The sequence below is a fragment of the Oncorhynchus nerka genome, linkage group LG20 (genome assembly GCF_034236695.1).
Source record: "Oncorhynchus nerka isolate Pitt River linkage group LG20, Oner_Uvic_2.0, whole genome shotgun sequence".
Classification (NCBI taxonomy): domain Eukaryota; kingdom Metazoa; phylum Chordata; class Actinopteri; order Salmoniformes; family Salmonidae; genus Oncorhynchus; species Oncorhynchus nerka.
Genome location: NC_088415.1, coordinates 21,748,581 through 21,767,070, shown reverse-complemented (window position 1 = coordinate 21,767,070; position 18,490 = coordinate 21,748,581). Strand labels below are relative to the sequence as shown.

At 44.5% G+C, this 18,490-nt stretch overlaps 1 protein-coding gene across 11 annotated transcripts in view; it reads right to left on the bottom strand.

Annotated features, from left to right (window-relative positions):
* Positions 1-18,490, bottom strand: part of LOC115102051 (membrane-associated guanylate kinase, WW and PDZ domain-containing protein 1-like) — a 221,262-nt gene that overhangs the window by 53,086 nt on the left and 149,686 nt on the right. For 4 of the 11 annotated variants that reach the window (XM_029621581.2, XM_029621572.2, XM_029621577.2 and 1 more), the window contains exons 4-11: positions 15,698-15,907; positions 14,483-14,750; positions 5,768-5,850; positions 4,801-4,839; positions 2,988-3,045; positions 2,230-2,339; positions 1,366-1,488; positions 469-654 (exon numbers count right to left, since the gene is read on the bottom strand). In XM_029621581.2, coding sequence (XP_029477441.1) covers positions 469-654; positions 1,366-1,488; positions 2,230-2,339; positions 2,988-3,045; positions 4,801-4,839; positions 5,768-5,850; positions 14,483-14,750; positions 15,698-15,907 — 1,077 coding nt within the window. The remainder of the gene's footprint in view (positions 1-468; positions 655-1,365; positions 1,489-2,229; positions 2,340-2,987; positions 3,046-4,800; positions 4,840-5,767; positions 5,851-14,482; positions 14,751-15,697; positions 15,908-18,490) is intronic. The other 7 variants (XM_029621582.2, XM_029621579.2, XM_029621573.2 and 4 more) reach the window with 5 other exon arrangements.

Here is an 18,490-nt window from a genome sequence, read left to right as displayed (position 1 = left end):
ACACAGTTAGTAGAACAGTCACTATCACATCACATTAGTAACACAGTTAGTAGAACAGTCACTATCACGTCACATTAGTAACACAGTTAGTAGAACAGTCACTATCACATCACATTAGTAACACAGTTAGTAGAACAGTCACTATCACATCACATTAGTAACACAGTTAGTAGAACAGTCACTATCACATCACATTAGTAACACAGTTAGTAGAACAGTCACTATCACATCACATTAGTAACACAGTTAGTAGAACAGTCACTATCACATCACATTAGTAACACAGTTAGTAGAACAGTAAGTAACACAGTGAATGTACTATGTGGGGTGCAAGTATATTACCATGTCTCCAATATGTTCAGTACTTAGTTTACACAATCACTTCAACCTCCTTAGGAATGGGGCAAATGCTTTCTGTATAAATGGTGTGAAACAGTGCCCCTTGTGGGCTAAGACGGTGTACTGCACCTGTCTCCATCTTCCCATCCACAGCAGCAGGACCGTCCAGGACAAGACTCTTGATCTGGAGGAACTCATCCGGCTCATCGCCCCCGACGACGGTAAAGCCGAACCCACGGCGGCTCTTCTTCAGTTTGGTGTTGATGAAGGTACCGTTCAGTTCTGCTGGGTTCCGTGTGAAGAACGGCTTCCCTCCTACAGAACACAGGGAAGAGAACATTATTTAGAACATATTTGTATCTGTCTCTATCCGTGTCAGTTACATTAGCTGCCTTTGTCTTTTCACTTGTCTACCTATCTATGTCTGTCTGTCTGTCTGTCTTTTCACTTGTCTACCTATCTATGTCTGTCTGTCTGTCTGTCTTTTCACTTGTCTACCTATCTATGTCTGTCTGTCTGTCTGTCTTTTCACTTGTCTACCTATCTATGTCTGTCTGTCTGTCTTTTCACTTGTCTACCTATCTATCTATCTATCTATCTATCTATCTATCTATCTATCTATCTATCTATCTATGTCTGTCTGTCTGTCTGTCTGTCTGTCTGTCTGTCTGTCTGTCTGTCTGTCTGTCTGTCTGTCTGTCTGTCTGTCTGTCTGTCTGTGAATGACAGGAGAGAATGCTCAACATCCATGGTGTGTTGGTCATAGCTAGTTAACATACACAGAACATTCACTATGGTGCATGTGGGCTGATAGACAGGTTAATAGCCTTATATGGTAATTGTTTCCTCAAGAGCTTGAGCCCTTGAAACCTTTGATCCCAAGGGTCCTCTGTCTGTGTCTGACCATGCTTGTGTCACTGAAACTGTACACTGTGGGTGTATTTGATTGTGAGTTAAATGTCTGTGGTGCACAAGGCCCTGTTATTGAAAGTGTGTGTGTTGTCTAGAAAGTGTAACCCCACTCACGTTTGGTCCCTCCCGGGGGAGGGGGCAGTGGGGGCGGGTCCTGGGGGTCACGGTATGTCTCCAGGTGGTTACTGGCATAGACGGCCAGGGGAGCACCAGCTGAGGAGTGTTCCTCTATCCACTCTGTACAGCGAGAGACACAGAGGGACTGTGAAATCACAGTCACAAACACACGGATGCACGCAAGCACACACACACCTACACTGACACACAACCGTACACAATCAATAAAATACAAACATAGGTACACAAACATAAGCATCACATTCATTCATTTGTTGACTCAAACTTGCTCTACACCAGAGGTGTCAGGCATACTGGCTGCTCCGGGGGGGACAAACGCTATACACTTTAAAATGACTAAAACCTAACACAGTAAATTACGCAATAAGAGATAGATTTATTGAAAAGATGTTTTAACATTGCATCTGATATTACATGCCATTTCATCATTACATTGTGTCTCAGTGGTCCTAACACGTAGCAAGCATGATATCAGCAGCAGATTGCACATGGACGGCGGCTTCCACAGCTCTAAGACAAATAAGTGAATGCTACAGTGGCTCATGTGTTGAAAGGAATATAAAAATGATGTTTTAATGATATTTAATCAAACAAATAAGAACCCAAACGCCAACAGGACAGGACAAGGGTTGGGGTCAATTCCATTTCATATCCAGGAGAATTCATCAAAATACTAATTCTGAGGAACTAACTTTTCATTCTTAAACTGGGCTGACTTCAAATAGAATGAACCCCAACCGTGCAGGACAAGACATGAGACAAGACGTGACAAGACGTGACGAGACAGAGACAGACGTGAAGAAAGAAAGAAATGGTGCCGTGCCAGGGCAGGAAACGAACCTCGAATGTACCGCTCACCTTCAGGAGGCTGCGGCTGCTGCTGCTCCAGCTGCATCCTGCGTTTAGCCTCCACTATGGGGTTCTCATACTGGGTCTTCCTGTTGATGTGACTGATGATATGAGAGAGAAAGAGAGAGAGAGAGAGACAGAGAGAGAGAGAGAGAGAGAGAGAGAGAGAGAGACAGAGACAGAGAGAGAGAGAGAGAGAGACAGAGAGAGAGCGAGAGAGAGACAGAGAGAGAGAGAGAGAGACACAGAGAGACAGAGCGAGAGAGAGAGAGAGAGAGAGAGAGAGACACAGAGAGACAGAGAGAGAGAGAGAGAGAGAGAGAGAGAGAGAGAGAGAGAGAGAGAGAGAGAGGAGAGAGAGAGAGAGAGAGAGAGAGAGAGACAGAGAGAGAGGAGAGGGAAGAATGAGTGTGGGATATTGATTGTCACCATGATAAGTGACAGTACACAGTGTTGGACATCCTCTGGCTCACAGCCTCGTAAATCCCACCAGCTCTGTGACAACCTCATAGGTCTCCACAAACTACACACTGGCTACACAAAACGGAGTCCGGTTTCAAATACATCTACGTAGCTTCAAACCAATTATAGTACACAGAATGTAGAAAAGGTCTGACAAGAGAGACTGAGAGAAAATGCTAGTTCAACTGAAACTACATGAAAATGCTGATGTATTCCGTCATATGAATTATTGTGGGGTTAATGAGAGGCGTGTGAAAAGAGATGAACCGTGAGGTGTTCCAACTTACTCTACGTAGTAAACCCCATACACTGGGTCATCTATCTTCTCCCATCCAGCAGGCAGCTCTGAAACAGAGAAGGAAAAGCAATGTTAGATCACTGTAATGACACATTCATTAAGGCAGTGTTCTCCTTCAGGAAGTACTTCAAGGTCTCTCAGGTGTGTAAACCAACTCTGAAGTGAATCTGTTTACCTGTCATGACTCAGTACAGTCAGTGGGCCACGGTGCAGATATCTAATATGGAGTCAAACTACTCCCTCTACCTCACTGAGCGAGGCACACACAGGCTTCACACACACACACACACACACACACACACACACACACACAGGCTACACATAGACAGGCTACACACACAGTCAGCTGTCAGGGGAGATTCTGAACTAAATGAGACTACAGAGCTTGACCGCGCCCACCTACTAGATTTACTATTCATCCAGTCAGACCCAGCCGGTCATATCTGTCTCTGTCTTCAGAACAGAACCAGGTTGTTTTCTACATTATCAACAGCTACAAACAGTTGATAGATGGACACAATTGCACGCCTCAGACAAGTGAACGTAGCCAGCAGGCCAGTACTTATAGGCCAGTCCAGAACCATATATTAAGAGAGTTAGTTAGTGCCTTCATTCTCCAAATGTTGGTGATGTAAGAATACAAGAGAGCCTCCCTGTGAAATGAACCGCTGTAAACAAACAAAATAGAGCAGCGATTTAACAGACATTTTTATTGATTAGCATTCGGGATAATGTGCATCTAAGTCTTTACTGTGTTGTGGTGTCAACAAATTGCATATCTGCTTTCAATGGACATCTTTATAGAAATAAACATTACAATATTCTCAGCACGTTCAGACAAAAATCACATTGGCCCAACAGTCTACACGACAGTCTACACGACAGTCTACACGACAGTCTACACGACAGGGGAGTCAGAAGACATTCACAACAATGCAGAGAGCCAACATCATGTATCTGTATGATTCTACTTTACATAACTGGTCATCTACATGCAGTTTCTGGCCATGTGTTCACTGCAGATGTTACCATGTTACAGTATATATCTTTCATACACTGCTTCCTCCAGCATGCGCACACACAAGCCCGTACACGTGCACACGCTCGGCTGCATCGGCGCTCAAAGGGAATTGTCTGACAGAAAGACTATTAAGCTGACACTCCCAATAAAGCGTTAGCATCTCATTCTCCTCCTCGCCGTATTTGATTTCATACAAAGACATTAGCGCAGTGTGTTAGCGTGGGCTGCTGTGAACACAGACAAAAACACTTTGGAGCAGGCTGGCTTTCACAATCGATAATCATACACTGCCTGCTTCTGATGTGCCAGACGTAAAAGGAGCTCATAGGCCCGAGACTCAGAGCCCTGAAAGAGTCAAGAGATTGTGTTCCCTTTCAGGAGCACTTCTGTTTCTGCCAAATAGTCTAGTCTGTGGAGCAGCCGTAACTACGGAGGCCAACCTGAGACGTCAAATCAAACACCTTCCTAATGTGTCTCCTGCATGAAAAAGAAATCACTCACTCAGCAGTTAGAAGCAAGCAGTACACCACGTTAATTAAGTAAATATAGGAGCCAAATTATACCATTATCGTGACACATCCAAATAGATGAGTGACATGGTGAGAAAGAATCTAGCAGTTGTAGATCAAGGTTTCGTATAAAACACTTTTCAAATCAAATGTTATTGATTAACAGTATAGAAAGAAAAGATTGAGAGTCACCATAACCCTCACCAATACACAGCCGATAGAAATGCAACGACAGAAACAGAGTGAGAGAGTGAGAGAATAAAGGTGCATACCTAGCTCATTGTCCGGTTCCTCCGTATGGACCCCTTCTTCTCCACGGTGAAGAGAGCAGGATGAAGAAGAGAGCAGGAAGAAGAAGAGAGCAGGATGAAACAGAAAGGGTGAAGGAATGACAAAGGAAGGAAAATAAGGAGAGACAGTAAAGTAATATTAGAGAGGAAGACAAGGAGGGAGAGAAATAGAAATATTTAAGTAACCAAATCAGTATTTACTGAAACATAGATGCACCGTAATCCCTAAAATCAATGATGTATGGAACTAAGAGATGACACATGACAGTTATCTAAATGGCCACATGGTGGTGCCATTTCTGATATTGGTCGAAGAATTTCTTCTGAACTTTCACACAGACATCTATATCGTTACTTGTATGTTCCTGAACAAAATGAATCTAACATTGTTGCATAGATATTTATTTGAAAATGTACAATGTACACAGTGGTGTAACAAATAAATAATAATAATAATAAAAACATCTTCAAAGGAACTATTACACAATTCCTTAGATGGAAAGCCAATCTCAAAAATAACCTCTTTCCAATTTGACTAAGGTATCAAAACATTGTCGTGGTAATAATGGGACCAGTGTATAGAAACAGACTTCATCATATTTAGATATGAGCTCAGTGGCACCACCTTCTGATACCATCAACATGGTGCAAGATTAGGAGGTAAACAATAGATCACAGAAATGAGTGAAACACACACACATGCTCTCTCTCTCTCTCACACACACACACACACACACACACACACACGCTCTCTCTCTCACACACACATGCTCGCTCTCTCACACACACACGCTCTCTCTCTCACACACAAACGCTCTCTCTCACACACGCGCACGCTCTCTCACACGCGCACACACACACACACACACACACACACACACACACACACACACACACACACACCCACCCACCCACCCACCCACCCACCCACCCACAGGGCCTGGCTTACCATCATCCTCACACTCTTCCAGAGGTTTTAGAGGTTTCTCCAGACAGCGAGGGTCGATCCACGATGTGGTCTTTGTGTTGTGGCTGAGGAAACAACACACACACAGAGCTATTAAAGACTGGCTCTGAAGTCAAGGTGATGAGCACTAAAAGCTAACAAAAGACCAATGATCTCATCAGCACAAGGATGTAAGGGGTTAAAGTCAATAGGCTTGTCAACAAGCAAGTAAAACCAAACAGAGATTAACGCAACACCAAAAAGACTCCTCCCCCACTGAGAAACACAGACAAAAGGGTTGAGAGGAGTCATTGTCGACTTATTGTCTAGAATAGGTAGCTGCATCCTCAACGTCACCACTACAAGCTTTCCTGTCAATCCTAAAGCAGACCAACATGCAGGTGTTGAATGCAAAAAGCAATTTCATCATCCTCTCCCAGCCAGGCAGGCAGACAAGCAGGCAGACCCAGCTCTGTGTGTTGGTCTGAGGGCAGAGGGCTGTGCTTCACTGAGGTGGTCAGGTGATCTGATCTGCCTGTGATCTCTAAGGAGATCAGACTATAGAAGATTAACAGCCTGGAGAGCACTGACAGGCCTTTCTGGGGGAGGGGAGGGAGGGATAGTAGTGGGATACAGAACAGAGAGGCTTGATAGTATAGAGAGTATATAGGGTATGTAGTCTATGAAGTAGACCTCTCCATTCTCAGTGTATGCTAACGGTACTTACATAGGGTTTAGGGTGAATATGTACACTATGGGTGGTTCAGACAGCCCAGTACATCATTGGGCCCGAGCTCCCTGCCATCCAGGACCTCTATACTCAGGTGGTATCAGAGGAAGGCCCAAAAAATTGCCAAAGACTCCAGCCAACCAAGCCATAGACTGTTCACTCTGCTACTGTCTGGCAACGATACCGGAGCATCGGCTCTTGGACCAACAGGCGCAAAGACCTCTGCTACCCTCAAGCCATAAGACTGCTAAATAGCCCGACTGCTAAGTAGTCAATTAATGGTACCCAAACTATCTGCACTGAATCCATCTTACACTCACTAGACTTTATATACACACACCATATACACACTCACTAGACTTTATATACACACACCATATACACACTCACTAGACTTTATATACACACACCATATACACACTCACTAGACTTTATATACACACACCATATACACACTCACTAGACTTTATATACACACACCATATACACACTCACTAGACTTTATATACACACACTATATACACACTCACTAGACTTTATATACACACACCATATACACACTCACTAGACTTTATATACACACACTATATACACACGCACTCACACAGTCAAACAATACACATGCACACACGTTTACACTCATCATATGCTGCTGCTACTCTGTTCTTAATTGTATTCTAATTATTATCTATCCTGATGCCTGGTCACTTTACCCTGCCATCATGTACATATCTACCTCAAATACCTTATTATTATCTATCCTGATGCCTGGTCACTTTACCCTGCCTTCATGTACATATCTACCTCAAATAGGCCCCTCAGGCGCGATGTCCCCTGAAGGCTCATTCTGATAACCGTGGCCTGCTAGCTATCTATAGCATATTGGACTGTCAGCTGATCCATCGGCCAGTTTCTTGGACCACTATACATATTTTGCCAATTGGACTTGGACCCTCTGCTACTTGGAACCCTACTAATTCCACGACTGGTCTAGCGACGTCACCGCACAAGGAGGCAAAAACAGACTTTTCCCCCATCACAACGTCCCTCTTAAGGCCCTTATGCTAGCTTCGGCCTGCTAACTGCTAGCCCCGGCAAGCTAACTGTCTGGCCGTGTCCCCAGCCAGCCCAACCAATCACTGGACCCATACGCCTCTCCCTAATATCAATATGCCTTGTCCATTACTGTCGTGGTTAGTGATTACTCTCTTATTTCACTGTAGAGCCTCTAGCCCTGCTCAATATGCCTTAACCAACCATGTTGTTCCATCTCCCACATATGCAATGACATCACCTGGTTTAAACGTCTCTAGAGACTATATCTCTCTCATCATTACTCAATGCCTAGGTTTACCTCCAATGTACTCTCTTCCTACCATACCTTTGTCTGTACATTATGCCTTGAATCTATTCTATCGTGCCCAGAAACCTGCTCCTTTTATTCTCTGTTCTGAACGTGCTAGAGGGCCAATTTTTATAGCCATTAGCCGTACCCTTATCCTACTTCTCCTCTGTTCCTCTGGTGATGTAGAGGTTAATCCAGGACCTGCAGTGCCTAGCTCCATTCCTACTCCCCAGGTGCTCTCATTTGTTGACTTCTGTAACCACAAATGCCTTGGTTTCGTGCATGTTAACATTAGACGCCTGCTCCCTAAATTTGCTTTATTCACTGCTTTAGAACATTCTACCAACCCGGATGTCTTAGCCGTGTCTAAATCCTGGCTTAGGAAAACCACCTAAAATCCTGACATTTCCATCCCTAACTATAACATTTTCCGCCAAGATAGAACTGCTAAAGGGGGCGGAGTTTCAATCTACTACAGAGATAGCCTGCAGAGTTCTGTCTTACTATCCAGGTCAGTACCAAAACAATTCGAGCTTCTACTTCTAAAAATTCACCTTTCCAGAAACAAGTCTCTCACCGTTGCCGCCTGCTATAGACCACCCTCTGCCCCCAGCTGTGCCCTGGACACCATATGTGAATTGATTGCCCCCCCATCTATCTTCTGAGCTCGTGCTAATAGGTGACCTAAACTGTAACATGCTTAACACCCCGGCCATCCTACAATCTAAGCTTGATTCCCTCAATCTCACACAAATTATCAGTGAACCTACCAGGTACCACCCCAAATCCGTAAACACGGGCACCATGATAGATATCATCCTAACTAACTCGCCCTCCAAATACACCTCTGCAGTTTTCAACCAAAATCGCAGCGATCACTGCCTCATTGCCTGCATCCATAATGGGTCTGCGGTCAAACGACCACCCCTCATCACTGTCAAACGCTCCCTAAAACACTTCTGCGAACAGGCCTTTCTAATTGACCTGGCCGGGGTATCCTGGAATGACATTGACCTCATCCCGTCAGTAGAGGTTGGCTGGTTATTCTTTAAAAGTGCCTTCCTCACCATCTTAATTAAATAAGCATGCTCCGTTCAAAAAAAATGAGAACTAGGAATATATATAGCCCCTGGCTAGCTTTTTCAAACAGAAATTTGCATCCTGTAGCACAAACTCAAAAAAAGTTATGGGACACTGTAAAGTCTATGGAAAATAAGAGCACCCCCTCCCAGCTGCCCACTGCACTGAGGCTAGGAAACACTGTCACTACCGATAAATCCACAATAATTGAGAATTTCAAGAAGCATTTTTCCACGACTGGCCATGCTTTCCACCTGGCTACCCCTACACCTGTCAACAGCCATGTGCTCCCCACAGCAACTCGCCAAAACCTCCCCCACTTCTCCTTCACCCAAATCCAGATGGCTGATGTTCTGAAAGAGCTGCAAAATCTGGACCCCTACAAATCAGCTGGGCATGACAATCTGGACCCTCTCTTTCTAAAATAATCTAAAGAAATTATTGCAACCCCTATTACTAGCCTGTTCAACCTCTCTTTCGTATCGTCTGAGATTCCCATGGATTGGAAAGCTGCCGTGGTCATCCCCCTCTTCAAAGGGGAAAACACTCTAGATCTAAACTGCTACAGACCTATATCTATTCTACCCTACCTTTCTAAGGTCTTTGAAAGCCAAATTAACCAGTTGGATTTAGGGGGCGCTATTTTAATTTTTGGATGAAAAACGTTCCCGTTTTAAACAAAATATTTTGTCACGAAAAGATGCTCGACTATGCATATAATTGACAGCTTTGGAAAGAAGACACTCTGATGTTTCCAAAACTGCAAAGATATTGTCTGTGAGTGCCACAGAACTGATGTTACAGGCGAAACCCAGATAAAAATCCAGCCAGGAAGTGCCGCATTTTTTGAAACTGCCTCATGCCAATGACTCCTTATATGGCTGTGAATGAGCTACGAATGAGCTTACGTTTTCCCCAAGGTGTCTACAGCATTGTGACGTCTTTTTAGGCATTTCCCTTGAAGAATGGCTGTAAGGGACCATATATGGCATGTGGTCACATGGTGTCTCCCGCAGAAAACCTTGCGTAAAATACTGAGGTAGCCATTTTTCCAATCGCTTCTTATGAGAAACCAACTGCCTCGACGGATATATTATTGAATATATTTGTTAAAAACACCTTGAGGATGGATCCTAAACAACTTTGCCGTGTTTCTGTCGATATTATGTAGCTAATTTTGAAAGAAGTTTGGCGTTATAGTTGTAGCATTTTTCGGTCGATTTCTCAGCCAAGCATGGTGAAGAAACGGGAGCTTTTTCGCCTACAAAAATAATATTTTAGGAAAAAAGGAACCTTTGCTATCTAACTGGGAGTCTCCTGAGTGAAAGCATCCGAAGTTCTTCAAAGGTAAATTATTTAATTTGGTTGCTTTTCTTATTTTTGTGAAAATGTTGCCTGCTGCCAGCAGAGCCTAGCATAGCATTATGCCATGATAAACTTACACAAATGCTTGTCTAGCGTTTGCTGTAAAGCATATTTAGAAAATCTGAGATGACAGTGTTGTTAACAAAAGGCTAAGCTTGTGTTTGAATATATTTATTTCATTTAATTTGCGATTTTCATGAATATGAAAAGTTTCTAGGGGTATTTATGTCCGTTGCGTTATGCTAATGCGTTTGAGGCTAGGATTACGCTCCCGGATACGGGTTTGCTCGTCGCAACTAGTTAACAAACAGATTACTGACCATTTTGAATCTCAATGTACCTTCTCCGCTATGCAATCTGGTTTCAGAGCTGGTCATGGGTGCACCTCAGCCACGCTCAAGGTCCTAAACAATATCATAACCGCCATCGATAAGAGACATTATTGGGGAGCCGTATTCATCGACCTGGCTAAGGCTTTCGACTCTGTCAATCACAACATTCTTATTGGCCTTGGTCTCTCAAATGATTGCCTAGCTTGGTTCACCAACTACTTCTCCGATAGAGTTCAGTATGTCAAATCGGAGGGCCTGTTGTCCGGACCTCTGGCAGTCTCTATGGGTGTGCCACAGGGTTCAATTCTCGGGCCGACTCTCTTCTTTGTAAACATCAATGATGTCGCTCTCTATGCTGGTGATTCTCTGATCCACCTCTACGCAGACGACACCATTCTGTATACCTCTGGCCCTTCGTTGCACACTTAACTAACCTCCAGATGAGCTTCAATGCCATACAACTCTCCTTCCGTGGCCTCCAACTGCTCTTAAATGCAAGTGAAACTAAATGCATGCTCTTCATCTGATCACTGCCCGCACCTGCCCGCCCATCCAGCATCACTAATCGGTTCTGACGGTTCTGACTTTTCTGGCGGTTCTGACTTAGAATATGTGGACAACTACAAATACCTAGGTGTCTGGTTAGACTGTAAACTCTCCTTCCAGAATCACATTAAACATCTCCAATCCAAAATTAAATCTAGAATCGGCTTCCTATTTCGCAACAAAGCATCCTTCACTCATGCTGCCAAACATACCCTCGTAAAACTGACCATCCTACCGATCCTTGACTTCGGCGATGTCATTTACAAAATAACCTCCAACACTCTACTTAACAAATTGGATGCAGTCTATCACAGTGCCATCCGTTTTGTCACCAAAGCCCCATGCACTACCCACCACTGCGACCTGTATGATCTCGTTGGCTGGCCCTCGCTTCATACTCGTCGCCAAACCCACTGGTTCTAGGTCATCTACAAGTCTCTGCTAGGTAAAGCTTTACCCTGCCTTCATGTACATATCTACCTCAAATACCTTATTATTAGTATTATTATCTATCCTGATGCCTAGTCACTTTACCCTGCCTTCATGTACATATCTACCTCAAATACCTTATTATTATTATCTATCCTGATGCCTAGTCACTTTACCCTGCCTTCATGTACATATCTACCTCAAATGCCTCGTAACCTCTGCACATTGATCTGGTACTGGTGCTCCCTGTATATAGCTCCACATTGATCTGGTACTGGTACTCCCTGTATATAGCTCCACATTGATCTGGTACTGGTACTCCCTGTATATAGCTCCACATTGATCTGGTACTGGTGCTCCCTGTATATAGCTCCACATTGATCTGGTACTGGTACTCCCTGTATATAGCTCCACATTGATCTAGTACTGGTGCTCCCTGTATATAGCTCCACATTGATCTGGTACTGGTACTCCCTGTATATAGCTCCACATTGATCTAGTACTGGTGCTCCCTGTATATAGCTCCACATTGTGATCTGGTACTGGTGCTCCCTGTATATAGCTCCACATTGATCTGGTACTGGTGCTCCCTGTATATAGCTCCACATTGATCTGGTACTGGTACTCCCTGTGTATAGCTCCACATTGATCTAGTACTGGTACTCCATGTATATAGCTCCACATTGATCTAGTACTGGTACTCCCTGTATATAGCTCCACATTGATCTGGTACTGGTACTCCCTGTATATAGCTCCACATTGATCTAGTACTGGTGCTCCCTGTATATAGCTCCACATTGATCTGGTACTGGTGCTCCCTGTATATAGCTCCACATTGATCTAGTACTGGTGCTCCCTGTATATAGCTCCACATTGATCTAGTACTGGTGCTCCCTGTATATAGCTCCACATTGATCTAGTACTGGTACTCCCTGTATATAGCTCCACATTGATCTAGTACTGGTGCTCCCTGTATATAGCTCCACATTGATCTAGTACTGGTACTCCCTGTATATAGCTCCACATTAATCTGGTACTGGTGCTCCCTGTATATAGCTCCACATTGATCTGGTACTGGTACTCCCTGTATATAGCTCCACATTGATCTAGTACTGGTGCTCCCTGTATATAGCTCCACATTGATCTGGTACTGGTACTCCCTGTATATAGCTGCACATTGATCTGGTACTGGTGCTCCCTGTATATAGCTCCACATTGATCTAGTACTGGTACTCCCTGTATATAGCTGCACATTGATCTGGTACTGGTGCTCCCTGTATATAGCTCCACATTGATCTAGTACTGGTGCTCCCTGTATATAGCTCCACATTGTGATCTGGTACTGGTGCTCCCTGTATATAGCTCCACATTGATCTGGTACTGGTGCTCCCTGTATATTGCTCCATTCTTGTGTATTTTATTCTTATTGTGTAACTTACTATTTCATGTCTTATCATTCTTTTTTAAATTGCTGACAGGTGTATAAAATCGAGCACACGGCCATGCAATCTCCATAGACAAACATTGGCAGTAGAATGGCCTTACTGAAGAGCTCATTGACTTTCAACTTGGCGCTGTCATAGGATGCCACCTTTCCAACAAGTCAGTTCATCAAATTTCCCCGGTCAACTGCAAGTGCAGCTATTGTGAAGTGGAAACATCTAGGAGCAACAACGGCTCAGCCACGAAGTGGTAGGCCACACAAGCTCACAGAACGGGACCACTGAGTGCTGAAGCGCGTACAAATCGGCTGTCCTCGGTTGCAACTCTCACTACCGAGTTCCAAACTGCCTCTGGAAACAATGTCAGCACAATAACTGTTGTCGGGAACTTCATGAAATGAGTTTCCATGGCTGAACAGCCACACACAAGCCTAAGATCACCACGCGCAATGTCAAGCGTTGGCTAGAGTGGTGTAAAGCTCACCACCATTGGACTCTGGAACAGTGGAAACATGTACTCTGGAGTGATGAACCATGCTTTACCATCTGGCAGTCCGACGGACGAATCTGCGTTTGGCGGATGCTAGGAGGGCGCTACCTGCCTAAATGCATAGAGCCAATCGCAAAGTTTGTTGGAGGAGGAATAATGGTCTGGGGCTATTTTTCATGGTTCGGGCTAGGCCCCTTAGTTCCAGTGAAATCTTAACGCTACAGCATACAATGACATTCTAGACCATCCCTTTGCTGTTTCGGCATGACAATGCCCCCATGCACAAAGCGAGTTCCATATTGAAATGGTTTGTCGAGATCAGTTTGGAAGAACTTGACTGGCCTTCAGAGCCTTGACCTTAACCCCATCAAACACCTTTCGGATGAATTGGAACGCTGACTACGAGTGAATTGGAACCTCCCTAACGCTCTTGTGGCTGAATGAAAGCAAGTCCCCGCAGAAATGTTACAACATCTAGTGGAAATCCTTTCCAGAAGAGTGGAGGCTGTTATAGCAGCAAAGGGAGGACCAACTCCATATTACTGCCCATGATTTTGAATGAGATGTTTGACGATACTTTTGGTCATGTAGTGTATATTATACATGCTCTATGAAGTAGACTTCTCCGTTCTCGGTGTAAGCTAAGGTACAGGCCATAGGGATTTAGGATAGGATTTAGGGTATATTATACGTACTCTATGAAGTAGACTTCTCCGTTCTCGGTGTAAGCTAAGGTACAGGCCATAGGGATTTAGGATAGGATTTAGGGTATATTATACGTACTCTATGAAGTAGACTTCTCCGTTCTCGGTGTAAGCTAAGGTACAGGCCATAGGGATTTAGGATAGGATTTAGGGTATATTATACGTACTCTATGAAGTAGACTTCTCCGTTCTCGGTGTAAGCTAAGGTACAGGCCATAGGGATTTAGGATAGGATTTAGGGTATATTATACGTACTCTATAAAGTAGACTTCTCCGTTCTCGGTGTAAGCCATCTCCCAGTTGCCTGGCAGGGGTCCTAGGGGGTCTTCTGGGGAGGCCTGGGGCTGGGCGTGTGTCTGCTGCCCGCTGTCCGAGGTGGATGCGGCCACGTTGTTCAGACCATAGGACGGAGCGTTCTCGCGCGCGGGGTACGGCCGTAGAACACCGCCGCAGCTCTCGTCCTGGTCGCTAGGGTTACCTGTGCACAACAAGGGAGAGGGGAAGAGACTACGAACTAAGGATCCTGGGAAAGTAAGGAGCACGACAACACAGAACAAAACAGAGAGAGGAGGTTTATGTTTCCTGCTGTAACAGGAATGTGGGAATCTAAGGGTGGAATGATAAGACAATTTATGCTAAGAGTACTTACTGTGTGCAATATAGGACTACTAAAACCAACAGCAACAAAAATATATACTATGGTTCACGACTGCTAAACATTTTTCCTTTCTTAACTTTCTCTCCCTCCCTCTGTAAACCCCCTGCCTGCTAGTCCAAAAGGAATGGGGTTCAATGACTATAATGAACATGCAGTCAGCCTCTATTTCTCTTAAACCCCCCTCTATCTTGCCCTCCCTGACTTCATCCTCCCTCTCTCACTTCCGTGAGCCTTTCAGGGGTGATCAAACGCTAATTCACCACTCTGACAGACTGGCAGGACACACAGAGTGAGCATAGAAGGAGAAAAAAAACTGACTGACTGTCTCACAAACTCTCCAGTCCGGACTAACACATTAACACAAGTGATATTTCAAACTCAGTCAGACATTATGCCTAAAAAACTATTCACAAAGTGTTGTTGAGAGAGAGAAAGAGAGTAAGAGAGAAAGACTGAGAGAGAGAGGAAGAGAGTGAGAGAGTGAGAGATAGAGAGAAAGATGGTGCGAGAGAGAGAGAAAACAAGAGAGAAAGATGGAGGGAACGAGAGAGAGAACAAGAGAAAGAGAGAAAGCGAGAGACACCCAGCAACACAGGGCAGAAGAGTGGAGAGCACAAACGCAGATACACACTCTCCCTCACACATGCTTTCAAACATGTGCGTAGAAATGAGCACACACACAACTCACCCACACCCCAAACACACACACAACTCACCCACACCCCAAACACACACATCCCCCATTGAACAGCCGCCTGGTTTGGTAGTGGTAGTCTAAGTGTAATTGTCTGACGGCATGTAAAATGACATACCTGTAAAACTGTTGTTCATTTCTGTGGCCTGGTCGTCATCCTCGTAGTCAGCAGGTCCTACTTGGGCGTTTTGCATGTCATTGTAGGACTTGGTGCGCTTGGGAGTGGACTGCTGGGAGCCTGGAGGGCCGTTGAGGAGCACAGCATCACTGAGAATCACTGTCCCAACCACGGGCTGCCTCGGCGGCTTAGGCGTCCCATAATAGTTACCTAGGCAACAACAGGGACATTAGCATGCCTGAGAAAGAGATAGAGGGAGAGGGAGATAGGAAGTGGTAGGGGGATGGGGAGGGAGGGAGGGAGGGAGGGAGGGAGGGAGGGAGGGAGGCTTGAGACAGAGAGAAGGGAATGAGAGAGTGAGGGGGAGGGGGGGAGAAAGGGAAGGGGAGGGAGAGAGAGAGAACCGGCCTCTCCCTACTAGAATCTGAAGTCAAATGTTTACTGTTTGCTGATGATCTGGTGCTTCTGTCCCCAACCAAGTAGGGCCTACAGCAGCACCTAGATCTTCTGCACAGACCTGGGCCCTGACAGACCTGGGCCCTGACAGACCTGGGCCCTGACAGACCTGGGCCCTGACAGTACATTTCAGTAAGACAAAATATGATGGTGTTCCAAAAAAGGTCCAGTTGCCAGGAGCACAAATACAAATTCCATCTAGACACCGTTGCCCTAGAGCACACAAAAAAATTAACATCAGCGCGACAGGTAACTTCCACAAAGTTGTGAACGATCTGAGAGACAAGGCAAGTAAGGCCTATGCCATCAAAACTAACATAACATTAAAGTATTTTTAATCAGTTATAGAACTCATTGCCCTTTATGGTTGGGAGGTCTGGGGTCCGCTCACCAACCAAGAATTCACAAAATGGGACAAACACCAAATTGAACATCTGCATGCAGAATTCTGCACAAATATCCTCTGTCTACAACGTAAAACAGCAAATCATGCATGCAGAGCAGAATTAGGCCGACACCCGCTAATGATCAAAATCCAGAAAAAAGCCATTAAATTCTACAACCACCTAAAAGGAAGCGATTCCCAAACCTTCCATAACAAAGCCATCCCCTACACCTACAGAGACAAGAATATCACTGCACCCGCAATAACATCTGCTAAATATGTGTATGTGACCAATAAACTTTGATATGAACCTGGAGAAGAGTCCCCTAAGCAAGCTGGTCCTGGGGCTCTGTTCACAAACACAAACAGACCCCACCGAACCACAGGACAGCACAATTAGACCCAACCAAATCATGAGAAAACAAAAAGAGAATTACACATTGGAAAAACACTGAGCAGACTAGAATGTTAAACAGAGAGTCCTTAGTCGCACAATACCTGATCACTGTAACTGACCCAAAATTAAGGAATGCTTCACTATGTACAGACTCATTGAGCATAGCCTTACTATTGAGAAAGGCTGCCGTAGGCAGACCTGGCTCTCAAGAGAAGACAGGCTATGTGCTCACTGCCCACAAAATGAGGTGGAAACTGAGCTGCACTTCCTAACCTCCTGCCAAATGTATGACCATTTCAGAGATACACATTTCCCTCAGATTGCACAGATGCACAAAGAATTAGAAAACAAATCCAATTTTGATAAACTCCCATATGTACTGGGTGAAATCACAGCATCAAGATTTGTGACCTGTTTCCACACGAAAAGGGCAACCAGTGAAGACCAAACACCATTATAAATACAACCTAGATTTATTTTCCCTTTTGTAACTACTTGCTCATCGTTACAACACCGTATATAGACATAATGACATTTACTGTTGTTTATTTCACTTTTGTTTATTATCTATTTCACTTGCTTTGGCAATGTAAACATATGTTTCCCATGCCAATAAAGCCCCTTAAATTGAATTGAAATTGAGAGAGGGGGAGGGAGGGAGGGTGAGAGAAGGAGGGGGAGGGAGTGAGAGATAGAACACAGAGAGATAGAGGACAGAGAGATAGAGGACAGAGAGGTAGAGAACAGAGAGATAGACCCAGAAAGATAGCGGGGAGGGGATCTATAAAATCTCAATGCAGTGGAAAGAGAGACAATGGCAGAGCACAAAGAGTCCTGAAATGGTGGAAATAAGCAGCTGCAGGAAAAGCAGGCTTTTTCCCCTAGTCAGTGTTGTTATGGACTGAGAGGGAGCAGAGAGAATACAAGCATAGTACAACGGGCTGACTCAGAGAACTGTACCTTGTTAAAGTATACATTCAAATGGCTGGCTTATCACTGGTCAGTACCAGATCTGTTGCTTAAGTTTATTTCCTGTAAAACCCATTGATAAGCAAATCCCATCCACAATGCAATGCAAGAGACAGTGACACATGCTCAAAACCACATTCTAAATGTATGTCCTTATCTACAACTGATGAACTGTAAATCCCGATCTTCAGAAATCATCTTGAAAATAGATTTTAAAAGTCTCGCCACAATTTTTGGAAAGAAAAAATGTTGGGCATGAGAATTGGACTCATATCTCAATGCAACTGCATGTCATTGAGACCTACTGTACGTAGGTCTGCCTCACATTTGTATTGGGAGGCATCCGGCTCCTGTGGACAGGTATTTGACACTGTCTGCGGGGGAGGGAGAAAGGAGCCAAACACACAATAGTACAGGTGGCAAGGAGATTAACACTACACACGCACACGCACAAACACACACACACACGCACGCACGCACACACACACACACACACACACACACACAGGTGGATTCTGTCAGGACAGAAGACGTATCACTGTGGTACACTGTCCTAATCTAGGTAAGGATAACCTTGTGATCTGTT